Source organism: Dermatophagoides farinae, chromosome 4, assembly GCF_024713945.1.
Source record: "Dermatophagoides farinae isolate YC_2012a chromosome 4, ASM2471394v1, whole genome shotgun sequence".
NCBI lineage: Eukaryota > Metazoa > Arthropoda > Arachnida > Sarcoptiformes > Pyroglyphidae > Dermatophagoides > Dermatophagoides farinae.
Genome location: NC_134680.1, coordinates 5,705,500 through 5,719,813, shown reverse-complemented (window position 1 = coordinate 5,719,813; position 14,314 = coordinate 5,705,500). Strand labels below are relative to the sequence as shown.

Here is a 14,314-nt window from a genome sequence, read left to right as displayed (position 1 = left end):
AGATATGTCAACATTTTTTTTTTAATGAAAATTTCAAATGAAATAAAGTATTATTTTGTTTTTTTTTTTTGACTAAAAAACATTTAAAGTTTTTATGATTTATGATTACGAATTTCAATTGATTATGATTGTTGTAATGTATAATGATCGAAAAAATATTCACCAATTCCAGTACCACCACAACGTTCCAAATTGGTTATGAATGTAGATAATTTTTTAATCACTTCAACTTGTTCATCGAGATAATGTGATTCAATAAAATCGGCAAAATGTGGATCATTATGTTTTGATGCTAAACTATGTAGATCCAACAATGATTGATTCATTGTTTTTTCCAATTCCATTGCTGCATTCATTGCTTCCAATCCGGATGACCAACGATGTTCAATTGGTTTTTGTATATCATCCAAAACAATATGGCCACCACGTTGATTTTGTAATTGTATAAAATGTTCATAATGTTTACGATGTTGTTGGGATGATTCATTGAAAAATTTTTCAAATCCCAATAATGCTACATCATCACGATTAAAATGATTGGCCATTTGTTGATATGTATAGGATGCATACAATTCTATATTCATTGGGATCAATCGAATTAAATAATGATGATGATATATATAAATATGTGGTGTTATATTATCAACTTACCAAGATTGATCAATCTATTAATACCATTTTCACAATCTTGATGAAAATTCATTCGAATTTTTGATGATTGGCCAGCCATCATGTTTTGTTCGAAGTTTTGTTTTTTCTCTTCAGTGTTGTAAATTTTTAAAATAAAAAAAAAACTAATCGTTCAAATCCAAACTGGTATTTATACAAAACTTTTTCATTTATAATTATCATTTGTAAATGAATGAATATCGTTCGTTGATACTACTGTATGGGTCATCATATATTGAACAAGAGCAATACACATCACAATCAAACACACAACATTGCCAAATGTGTCTGTGTTTAGAGATGATAATAATAAAATATAATTTCCTGATAACTTGACGATGACTTAGTGACAATTACAATTGATGATGATGATGATGATGATCTCCGTTTTTTATTTTCTATGCATGAGGGAAAAAAATTTTTAATCTAATGTTTGCAAATCAATAATCGATGATTGTGTTTTGATGGAAAATTTCTTTTAATATGAAAAAAATTTTTTTTTTTTTGGATTTGAATAAAAAACATATATTTATTTATTTGTTATATAAAAATAATAAAATCTATCGATTGTTTCGTCCAACAATCGATTATTCATTTATATTCGAATCATCATTTCCTACTATATGCTAAGAAATTGTTTCAAAATTTTTCGCTGTTCATCACGTTGATTCATATTATTCAATTGTGATTCCGGTAAATCACGTATAATCGGAAATTTTTTATGACGACGATTATTAAGAATCCACCGTAAACGTTGTTGATGATTTTTATGATTCCTTTTGAATAATGATCTGGTTCTAGTTCGTGTTGTTGTTGCTGTTGTTGGCCGTTCCGGTATTCGACCCAATGTTTTACAGATGAGTAGAAAACATTCACGTTCCCAATGGGTAGAAAATTTTACAATCAATTTATCATCTATATCAATGGTAAGATCAAATTTAATAATCAATGATCGACGTGATAATTTCCGTATCGAATGTATCACTTTCCAATGATAATGTAATTTACGGCCATCACGAACAATATGTATCATAAGACTTTGTATTGTTGGCCATAACTGAATCCATGATGATAATTGTAATGATTTTACATGAAAATATGGAAAACATTTACGTATAAATGATCGATATTGTTTATTTTCAATCAATGAATGTTGTTGACGAATAAAACGGTGTTGTTGTTGCCGTCGTCGTCGTCGTCGTGGATTCAGATATCGTTTACCAACGGTCATTAAAAGATCGATGGCCGTACGTAATATGGTTGGCATTTTTATTTTGGTTTTTTTTTTGGTTAATATTTTGAAAATAAATAAAAACGAGAAACAAAAACTAAAAACAATGAAAAACAAAAATGAAAATGTCAACAAAAATCAATGAAAAAAAAAAATTGAAATGACAAAATCGATCGATTCAAGTTATTTATAAAGTGAATCAACCAAAACAAAAAAAAAGAAGAAGAAAGATGATTATGACCACTGTGAATGTTGTTTATTTGTTATCGATCATCATCATCATCATCATCCAACAACGAAAAACAAATTCAAGTTCAATTACCGATTGTTGATCAAGAGAAAAAAAAATCATCATCATTGAAAGTATATGAAACTTTAATTTGTTTTGGGTTTTATTTTTCACAATTTCCATCATCATGAATTTTTATATATTGGGCGTATTTCATTTCATTTCATTTTTTTTCGTGCATGCGTTCGTGTAGGAAGGTGAATGACTAGGCGTAGGTTGTAGTTTTTTTTTCGTTGTTGTCATTGAATAATGATAATTTGAAAGAAAAAAAATTTTTTAAATTGAAATTTTCGATAGATGGCGGCACTAGTGGCATTAATAATAATAATAATAATTAAATTCGAATTCAAAACACAAAACAAAAAAAATCATCACATGAATAAATCAGAATCCGTATACTTTTTTTTTGTTTTTTTTTCTTTAATGAAAAATGGTAAATAAATTATTATTGCATGTTCATATAAAATGATGATGATGATGAATTTTTTTTTACGATTCTTTGGAATAATAGTTGGCAATTATTGTTGTTGTTGTTGGCAATCAATGATACCAATCGAATGATGGTTGTTTGGCCAATCATCAATCGTTTTGTTTCTATTAACAGGAATTGAATATATATTCATTCCTATGTTGTAAAATATGAAGAAGAAGAAAAAAAAGGAAAATATGTAGAAAATTTCAAATGAAAAATTGTAAATTACAGCAGTAGTTGTATAGTCATCAATAATCAATAATAATAACGGTGATGATTTTGTATGTGTGTATAAGTGATGGCCATCGAAATTTTTTTTTTCTTTTATTATTTATTGTTTTTGATTTATGTTTCAGATAAAATTCATCATCTTCATGGAAATGATAATGATAATGAGATAGTGATCGAAATGTTTATTTTTATTTAATCTTTTTTTTTTGACGTAATTTGCAATAATGATAACAACAACAACAACAAGTGAATCAATTCGAGGCCCACGTACACACACACACACACACACACACACACACACACACACATGATGTGTATTATATCAACATATCGAATCGTTATGGAGAACCGGAAATTCACACTTTTTTTACATAAACAAACAAACAAATATGGAAGAAAACACAAAAAAAATTCAAACATTTCGATCGTGATCGAATATATTCGAATTCTTTTGGGGGCATACACAGATGATGGTGGACATATTAATGCAGAGAGAGAGAGAGAGAGAGAGAGAATTCATGAATTTTAAATTTTTTTTTATGATTCTTTTTCATGTTTCAAATTTCATCATCATCATCATCATCATCATTATCATTATCATTTTTAATGACGACAATGGCCATTTTAGTAGTAGAGCCCATTTTTTTTTCTTGTTGCAATCCAAATTTAACTACCAACCAACATTCGATTGTGTATGTATTTTTGTAATTCAATTTTTTTTTAATGTTTTTTTTTCTCATTCATTTCATTCAGATGATATTCATTCATTGCATACAGAAAATCATCATCATTATGAATTATCTAATCATCCATCGTTTATATATTATTTATTTATATATGCAACATATTAGACAGATGTGTGCAACAAACAACAACAACAACAACAACAACAACAGCAACAACAACAACAACAACGTCATAATCATCAATTTGGGTATATATAATAAAATTTATAATGACCGATTTCGAATTTGTTATATTATTTGTTTATTTTGTTTCGAATTCCAAAGAATTTTCCTTTTCCAATTTAATTAATTTTTTTTTTTTTGTTCCTACTTTTTAGAATTCGAATATTTGCTGTTTTTATCCTTGTTTTCTGATGATGATGGTCATGATAAGAAGAAAACACACACACACACACACACATACAAATCAAATGATTTTACGTGAACCTGAAAATATTATCATCGTCATCGTTATTTTTTTTTTTTTTTATTCATGAGAATTTTGCTTAGCTTTGCTATAATTTTTTTTTTCTTCTTTTTTTCATCATCATAAACATTTTGATGATGATTTTCACTTTCATTTCGAAATTCATAATTTCATCCTTGTCATCATCATCATCATCATCATCATGATCAAGAGGTTTATTCGTTTTATTTATTCAACCCAAAAACCATTCATTTTAAGACCACTCATTTTTAATCATCATCAATGTTTATATATATGTCTGTATGATTGTTTATTTTTTCTTATATTAGTTTGATTAACTGAAAAAAAAACAAAATTTATATATCTATGTCAACGTCGTTGACATTTTTTTTTTATTCAGTGAAAATGTTTTAGTGAAGAATTAAGTTCAGTTCGATTTTCATGAAATACAAATGATTTTAATTTGAAAAACAACAACAACAAAAAATAACAATAACGGTGGCGCCCATCTGTATATTTTTCAATAACAACAACAACAACACACACACACAGAGACACAAAAAAGAAAAACAAAATTCTGTTTTCCCTCCACATATGTACGAAATTTATTTTTTTTTTTTCATTTTGTGTTTCCTGTGAATTTCAAATTTTTTTTTCTCTTCCAAACAAAAAAACAACAACAGCAACAGCAACAACAACAACAATTCCTTTGAATTGTCTACAATTTTTTTTATGTGTGTGTGTGTGTGTGGAATTTAAATCCAGTGCAATAAAAAAAAAGAAATTCAACGTACAGATTTTTTTGACAACTAAAAAAAAAGAATCGCATAAACGTCGCATATGTGTACGTGTAAGTATTTGGATCTTGATGATCATCATCATCATGATTACTTTGAATGGATTAGAGAATGACGAGGAGGGATAAGAGAATTTGTTTTTTTTTGTGTGTGTATGTGTGTGTGTCTTTTTCCAAATTCCAAACAACAACAATCAACAAAAATATAATAACCATTTGTAATGTTTATTTATAGTTAGTTGTGTGTAAATTTTATTTTTTTTGTTTAATTACATTTATAAATACAAATCCAATATAAAATTTAGATAGATCAGATGTTTATAAGTGTTGTTTGTCAATGGTTTTGTTTTTTTTTTTTTTGTTTGTTTGTTTGTTGGCAAAGATCAAAACACAGTTGGTGGTGGTGGTGATGGTGATGGTGATGGTGATGGTGGTGATGGTTGTGGTTGTGGTTGTGATTGGTAGAAAATTACAAGTCTCCTTGAATTTTTTTTTTTTTTTTTGCCATTTAAATTTGTTGACGTCAAATAACCTTGATATATATGGCTTATCCTGATAATGATCAGTAAATGGTGGTGGTGGTGGTGGTGGTTTTTATTATGTATATTTGTATCGTCACACATACACACACACACCTATACTATGACAAGCGCGAAAAAAAACCAGAAAAACAGATCAACAGAAATTTATAATTCTAGGAAATTTGTGACATAAGAAATTGATGCAAAAAAAACCCGTTCATATTATCGATAATCATTATTAAGGCAATAGCAACAAAATTTCATTTTGATTCTTTGTTGTTGTCATGAGAATCACATATATGTGAACAAGAAAATTTATTGACTTGTTTTTTCCTTCTTGTCAATCTGAAAATTTATATTTAAAATGATAAAAAAAGTTTATAATCCGAATTGATGATGATGGCCATGAATTTTTTCAATTTCAATTTAATTCTTGGTGCAAAAAAACAACCAAGAATCTAAATCTTTATACACATACAAGAAAGAATTTGTCGTTTTTTTATAAATATTTTCTTCATAACAAGAATCCAAAAAAAGAAAATCCTACTAACTAATGTTTTCACCTTTGAAGATCTTCACACACACAAAGACGGAAATTAATTTCATCATCATCATCATCATCATAATGCGGAAACATATTTTGTCAGACAAACAAACCAACCAAGAAAAAAAATGAAAGAATCAACAACAACAACAACAACAACAACAACAGCAGCAGCAAACAAAAAACAAAACAAAGCAAAAAATCTTTTGATTTCACATCTCAATGGAAAAAAAAGTCAACATTATGAATGAATGAAAATGAAAATGAAAATGAAGAGTGAAAAAAAAACAAATTCAGCTTAATGTATATTTGCAACAAAGAACAACAACAAAGAAAAAGAAGAAGCCAAACATATTCACCCCCAATATATATGAATCAAAATCAATTCCATTTTAATAAGAGATTCCTGTTTTTCATTTCGTTTCATTGTTGAATTCCGACAAATTCAACAATGAAATATTCTTGCTGGTGGTGGTGGGGGAAAAAAATAAATATTGATTACATATTGTTTGCGATGATAAATATGAATTTTGTCTTAGAAATGAAAAAAAAAGTTTGTCCAAAAAAAAAGAACCAGAAAAAAAATGAAATTGACAGTGATGAATAATAGATATTTACACGCCATCATAAATAAATCTTCTGGTACACGCGTTACCAGATGATGATGATGATGATGGAGACAAGACAATGAACTATTTAAAAAAAAAAATTCCAAAGAAAATATGATCGCGCCCAATTTCTGATTGTGTTTGTGTGTGTGTGTGTGTGTATGTACAGGGTAACCAAAGATACTACCTACCAGAAAAATAAACCAACGATAAACCAACTATAACATTCATTATGACCACCACCACCACTAACACCAACATCACTGATGTCTATGATCATCATCATCATCATCATTTGATATAAACACATAAAGTCAATGTACACACACACACACGCACATTCAATAAAAATAAAGTCTATAGAATTGAATTTGAATTGAATAAAATAAAAAAAAAATAAATATAGAGAAATAGATAGATAATAGAGGATCCTAGCCTAGCTTGCTTATTAGCTTTGTCCGATATAGACCAGATGTTGAACACAACAGTGGTGTGTGTGTGGTGCCTCTGAAATTTTTTTTTTTTGGTTAGTAAGCAACAAATTTGGATCCTATTTCTAACAACAACAACAACAACAACAAACAAAAAAAAACAAGCATGCTTTTTGAAAACCTGGAATATATCATCCTCATCATCATCATTATTTTATATCTGAACATGCCGAAACATACACACACACAAACACAAACACACACATTTAATAATACCACCATGCCAATAGCCATACCACACTAAATGATACCACGCACATTAAACATGCTTTTTTTTGTGTGTATGTATCATCATCATCATCATCATAGGCACATTATAACAAACAACAACAACAACAACAACAATTTATAAATCCAGTTTTTCAATCTTCTTTTTTCGTTTGTTTCAAAACTGAACAACGACAACGATCTGTGTGTGTGTGTATGCTATGTAATATGGTTTATTCAATTTCAATCTTCCCTCTCATTTTCACTAAAAAAACACACATGCCAATCATTATGCTATTTGTCTGTGTCTGTGTGTGTTGTGTGTGTGTGCAAAGGATGGATGTATGTGATGGCAATGGCAATGGCAATGAATTTTTTTTTTTTTTTTTTGAATATATTTGAATGAATCGAAGTTCAATGCTGTTTGACTGTCTATGTCGTTTATTTTTATATACATTTTTCTTATTGTGTTTTTTTTTGTGTGTGTGTGTGCTGTGTAATAAGAGTCTTATTTTTTTTTCTTCATTTTTTTTCATTCAAACAAAATTCGTGTTTGGTTTATTATCATCATATAATAATCATCACATCGTCTTAATCCATCCACCAATTTTATCAACATCATCATCGGGTTAATGAATTTTTTTTTTTTTTTTTTTTGGTGAATAATCCTGATTTATTAATTTTTTTTTCTTTATCATCATCAATGAATTTTGAATATATGTAGAATTCGATTCTCATCAATGTTTTCAGGTAGGTGTGTAGATTGTTTAACATTTTTTTTTCGTTTGTTTGTTTGTTTGCTTGTTGTGTTTGACATTTGAAACCAGTATTTTTTTTCAAAAAAAATTCATCTGGTTTTTTTTTCACTGATTTTTTTTTCTATACGTATCTATAAACCCATCTCTAGATGTTTATGTATGTGTTGTTTTTGTTGTTGTTGTTTATTTGTTAGTTGTTTTTCGAATGATGGTTGTTGTTGTTGTTGTTGTTGGTCTTCGTTAATGATGATGATGATGATGATGGTAGTTTTTACCTTTTTTATTTTTATTTGCTTTCGATTTCAAATTTCAATCAATTTTCCCATGTATCTTGTTCTGATTTTTGTATATTTTTTTCCTGCTGCCTGTCTCTCCCTCTCTCTCCCCGTCTTGGTGTGTCTTTGGTTTTTTTCTTGATAAAAATTTACTCATCACCATCATCATCATCATTATTTTTATTTTCGTTGTTTTGTCTAAGTCTGTTTGTATGTGTGTGTGAATATGTGCGCGCTGATCCATTTGGCCATCATCCATTTGAATCTGTGTGTGTCGTGAATTTTCTTTTCTCTCTCCCTTTCTTTGAATTGAATCAAAATAATAAGTGAAAATGGATGAATGAATGAAGAGTTAACCTTCGAAATAAGCATTTTTTTGTTGTTGTTGTTATTGTCGTTTTCTTCTTTATATTTTAGTCTCATCATCATCATCAGCAAAAAAAAAAAAAAATAAATGCGTCTGTCATTTTTGTTTTCAATAGAAACAAAAATGTGGGTAATGGTTTGTAAAATGCGTGTATATGTGTTTCAGTGTGCAAAAAAAAAACATCATCCGATCCAAGACACACACACACACACATACATACATAATGATTGGTGGTACATACAGAGAATGTGTGCATTGTTGTTGTTTTGAATTCAAATGGTTCAAGGTTGTGTTCTTGTTTTTATTGCTTGCTTGCTTGCTTGCTTTCCTGTTTTTCAAACAATTTGCCTATTTTTATAATTTCAATTCATCATCATCATCATCATTATAATGATGATGGCCACTAATGAAGCACGTGTTTTTTTTTGAATATTCTTTGTTTGAAAATAATTTTTTTTTTCATTTTTTTTCTATAGAATCAGCATCATTGAAACGATATCATTTTTTTTATTCAATAAAGTAAAATTGGAAACATTAATCGATCGATCGATTATTATTATTATTTTATCATCGTCAACAACAACAAAATATTGATTGCTATGTTTGTGTGAATGTGAAATATCATCATTTGTGTGATTGAAACAACAACAGCATCAAAACAAAAAACAAAATCAATAACCAGGAACTGTGTGTATGTGTGAAATGTGATTTTTTTCATCATTATCATCATCATCGAATAGAATAGAAAATAGAATATAGGACACAGAAATACAAAACCAAAACAAAATCATCCATTTCAAATAATAATAATGGCATTAAATGAAGGCGGCAAACATCCTCATTGTTATTGGATGAGGAAATTATTATTATTATTATCATCATACAATTATGGTGGTTCACATCGAGGAAAAATTCCACGATCAACATCATCAACATTATTATTATCATTGAAATTATATTACATTCGAATTGTATCCACATGGATATTGTTGTTGTTATTATTATCAACATTGATTGATGGCCATCAATCCATAGAAACATTATCATCATCATTAACAGCAACAACAACAGCGACAACAACAACAGCCGCAACAGAAACAGAAACAATAATGATGATGAACATTAGTAATGATGATGATGATAATACAACATCAACAATTATTACAACTATTGGATTATTATTTCCAGATGAAAATAATAATGATGATGATCAGAAAATGGAAACAACAACAATGAATAATGTTCCAAATTTGTCCATTGTAAATGAAAATAATTTATTGCCATCAGAAACGGTAACAACATCAACATCAACATCAACAACAACAACAACATTGATGACGACAAATAAATCGAATCTGATTGTTAATCAATCAAAAATTATTGTTGATAGTGATGAAAACAATGAAAACAATGATTGTTTTAACTATGAACAAATTGTCAAAGAATATCCACGTGATCAGAGTAAGTTCATTATTATTATTATTATTTTTTTCATGAAATGAAATTTTTTATTTTGATTTTTAATCCATAAATTTTCATGAATTTTTTCTTTTCTCTTTTTTTTTCAATTCAAATCAAATCTGTTGTTTGTGTATTGTGTAGATTGCCAAATAAATATCGATATTGATGGACGTCGTTTTAATAAAAAATTGCCAAATAACAATAATGATGACAATTTTATTAAAATAATAAGCCAATATGAACATTGCCACATTATTACCGGTTTTGTTTCATTACGGCATTTTTATTTTGACAAAAATGATTCATTATTATTCAACAATCTAGTCTTTCCAAATATTGAATATGTTCGAGATTTTTTACTTGTACATAATTTTCGTTCATTTAATGAAGATAATGATGATGATGATGAAAATGTAAATATAACATTGGGACATATATTTCCACGTTTACGTCGTATTTATGGCTATCGTCGTATTGATAATATTGCATTAAGCATATCAGATTTTTGGACAAGTGATCATATTTCATTTGATTCATTACAACAAGTATGTGGTACAATCAAAGTACTATCATCACGTCCATATTTTCGTCATTCACCAACATATTGGCATCTAGTGGATAAATATCGTAATCGACGATTATTTACAAATATGACTAGATTTCAATCAGATTATGTCATACCTATACGATCAATTATTGATAATCATAATGAATCAAATTTCATTGGTATTGAATCACAATTACGTTTTGATAAACTTATATCCACAAATAAACGTCGTATTTATAAAATATTACATGTATCAATATATGAGATTGATCCAACATTTTATTCATTTGTTGAAACCGGTATTGAACCATTATCATCATCGGAAACATTTTTTTGTAATACATCATCACGTATTGTTATATTATCCGATTTAGATTATTCGGATAAACAATTTTTATTCCCATATCATACAAATTCATTTGATCAGGAACGTTTTCCATATTGGAAAATGAATGATGTTTATTATCAATATAGAAATGAATCACATTTACATCCAGAACATTTTCTTTATAATAATCGTATAGATAATATTGATATTTGTAGATTACATAATATCTATTATGATGATAATAATAATAATGATAATGATAATGATAATCAATCAATGATGATTACGAATGAAACATATCCATTTCAATTTAAACATTATTATGTAATCAAATTGGAATTATGTATAGAAAGAAGACATGAAAAATGTATTGTACATCAACGTTATATATTTAATCCAAAATTTGAAGATTTTGAACAAATTTTATTGAAATTTTCCGAAAAACACCACCAACAACAACAACAACCATTAGATGGACAATGGATTTTTTCAACCATTTTGATTATTGTCATTATCGTAATAATTATAATGTTATCAATTATTGGCCTATTCATCTGTTGCATACGTTATATACGGCCATATCAATTGTTTCGTTTGAAATCATTTGTCAATATGGATGTTGTATCAGTGAATCCAGATTATGGTATTGTATCCAATCATCATAATGATAATAATAATATTGATCAATTGAATCATTTTTGGTCATCAACAACATTTCATTATAATAATAATGATAATAATCAACCATTATCATCATCATCATCATCATCGATTAATAATGATAATATTGTTACATGTGAAATTAATCGTCAAAGTTTAATACTTTATCAACAAAAAATGATTGGTAAAGGTGAATTTGGATTCGTATTTGAAGGTAGATTATTATTAGATCATGATCTTAATTGTTCATATCATTATTTGGCTGGAAAGAATAATAACATGATGGAAGAAACATCAACATTGTCATCATGTAATTGTTCTATGATTCAATCAAGTCCTAATAATAATGGCAATGGTAGTAATGATAGTATTCCATCGATTCGTGTGGCCATTAAACAATTAAAAGATAGTGGTTTCACCGGTAATGGTGTTACAATAAATAAAGAAAAATTCATTCAAGAAGCAAAATTTATGAAAACATTTAATTCAAATTTTTTGGTTAAATTGTTGGGCATTTCAACGGTAGAAGAACCTATACTTGTTGTAATGGAATATATGGAACATGGTGACCTGAAACGTTTCTTACGAACTCGATATCAGGATTATCTGAAATGTCGAAATAATGATCTATTACCATCGTTTGATCAATTGGCACGTATGGCCATTCAGATTGCTGATGGTATGCATTATTTACATTCAAAAAATGTTATACATCGTGATCTAGCTGCACGTAATTGTATGGTTGCAGCTGATTTAACAGTGAAAATTGGTGATTTTGGTCTTACACGTGATCTTTATGAAAAAGATTATTATCGGTATGTGTTTCTGTTCTGTTTTTTTTGTTGTTTGTTTTTTTTTACTTTTTTTTTATTCGTTTGTATTGTAAAAAAAAAGATTATCCGAAGAAGCACCAATGCCATTACGGTGGATGGCACCAGAATCCATACGTGAAATGATTTTCACACCATATTCAGATGTATGGTCATACGGAATAGTATTATGGGAGATAATGTCTTTTGGTGAACAACCATATCGTGGTCGATCAGATATGGAAGTGAAACAACAACTATTGACCCGTAATGCTCAGCTTTCAAGGCCAATTTATTATTTTGAACCATTGTAAGTTGTTGAATTTTTTTCAATTTCATTTAATTTTATTTTCAATTAAAAAAAATGTCATTATCAACATTCGATTATAGATGGGAAATTGCTCAACTATGTTGTCGTAAACGGCCAAATCGACGACCAAATTTTGGTGAAATAATCGAAATGCTTTATCCACATTTATCGACCAATCGCCATCAATTCGATAATCTATCTTATTATGTATCTAGTCGTATGGGAAGCTATGTTAAATACTCTACATTTGGTATTATGATTAATCATTGTTTATCATTCGTATGGAATGTATGTTTATCAAATAAATCATCATCATCATCATCATTATCATCACGGAAAAGGAAATCATCAATGTTTATATCATCATCAACATCGGCTGCATCAACATCAACATCACAATCAACAAGGCCATTATTATCTAATAATCAGGATCAACAACAACAACAACAAAGACGTGATACAAATTCATCACAACAATCAGCATCAACAATCGTTGATTGTGGTTGTACAAAATTGCCATTAACATTCCAGAAGAAAAAATCAAACCAATTGAAACGTTTACAAAGACAATTTTCAACGTGTTCATCATCAACGACAACAACAACAGCAACTAATAATAATAATATGGATCAAATGATTATGATGAATGTGGTTTATCCATCACCGCCACCACCACCACCACCACCAGCACCACCATCTGGTCAATCACAACAACCCCCACTATCATCATTGATTACATGCTCATCACAAACATCACAATCTTCTCATCCACCACTATCTAATCTATGGAATAATAATCATCAAATGTCTAATAATCCAACCACATTTTTACCAATAACACAATCATCTACTGCTACTATTCCTTATGGATCATGGATTCAAATGAATTCTAATAATAATCATTCCAATTTTTTTCCAATAATATCTCAACAACAACATCATAATAATAATCATCATCATAATCAGCAGCAACAACAACAACAACAACAACAGTATTCAAGTATTGAAAGTTTATCTAATTCATCAAATACCGATGTACAAACAGAAATAACAACATTAACATCTGGTCATCATCATCATCATTATCATCATCCTCATCATCAACATCATCATCCACATAATCAGTTATTCCATAATAATTATCATTATCAACATCATCATCATCAATATCCACATCAACAACAATATGATGAACAATTACAAATGAATGATGATGATGATTGTCATTATGAGATTATGTCAGCTGGTGTTGGTTTGGATCGTACTGTTGTAAATACTAATAATAGTGATGATGATACTGATACTGATACTGATAATGATGATGATGATGATATGATTTCAAAAGAGAAGAATAATCAAGAATCATCAACTACAAAGCCTTTGATTTAATTAATAATATTTTTTATATGTAAATTTTGTTGTTCTCTTGTTTTTTTTATATATATATTAATTGTGATGATGATGATTTTTTCACAAACGAGCTCAAGCACACGTGTGTGGGTGTGTGTATTTATAAAATGATTTTTTTTTATTAAAATTTGAAAATTTTAAAATCGAAGCAAATTTTTTTTTTTTAAAAAAAAGATTC

General features: G+C 28.3%; 2 protein-coding genes across 7 annotated transcripts; one reads left to right on the top strand and one right to left on the bottom strand.

Moving 5' to 3' along the window:
- Positions 1–103: 103 nt before the first annotated feature.
- LOC124490996 (soma ferritin) lies at positions 104–1,120 on the bottom strand. The gene is made up of 2 exons (XM_047053584.2): positions 652–1,120; positions 104–574 (listed from the first exon to the last, which is right to left on the bottom strand). Exons 1-2 carry the CDS (start codon positions 731–733, stop codon positions 123–125), a joined length of 534 nt encoding a protein of 177 aa, XP_046909540.2. The 5' UTR covers positions 734–1,120; the 3' UTR covers positions 104–122.
- A 2,668-nt stretch (positions 1,121–3,788) lies between these two features.
- On the top strand, positions 3,789–14,275 carry LOC124490982 (uncharacterized). Of its 6 annotated transcripts, none has more exons than XM_075730806.1 (5): positions 3,789–3,826; positions 9,088–10,072; positions 10,214–12,422; positions 12,502–12,726; positions 12,807–14,275. In XM_075730806.1, the coding sequence occupies exons 2-5, from the start codon at positions 9,421–9,423 to the stop codon at positions 14,113–14,115; spliced, it is 4,395 nt and encodes a 1,464-aa protein (XP_075586921.1). In that variant the 5' UTR covers positions 3,789–3,826; positions 9,088–9,420; the 3' UTR covers positions 14,116–14,275. The 6 variants fall into 6 exon arrangements, with proteins under 6 accessions (XP_075586921.1, XP_075586920.1, XP_075586919.1 ...); XM_075730805.1 differs by lacking the exon at positions 3,789–3,826 and adding an exon at positions 4,386–4,894; XM_075730804.1 differs by lacking the exon at positions 3,789–3,826 and adding an exon at positions 7,144–7,434.
- Positions 14,276–14,314: the final 39 nt, after the last annotated feature.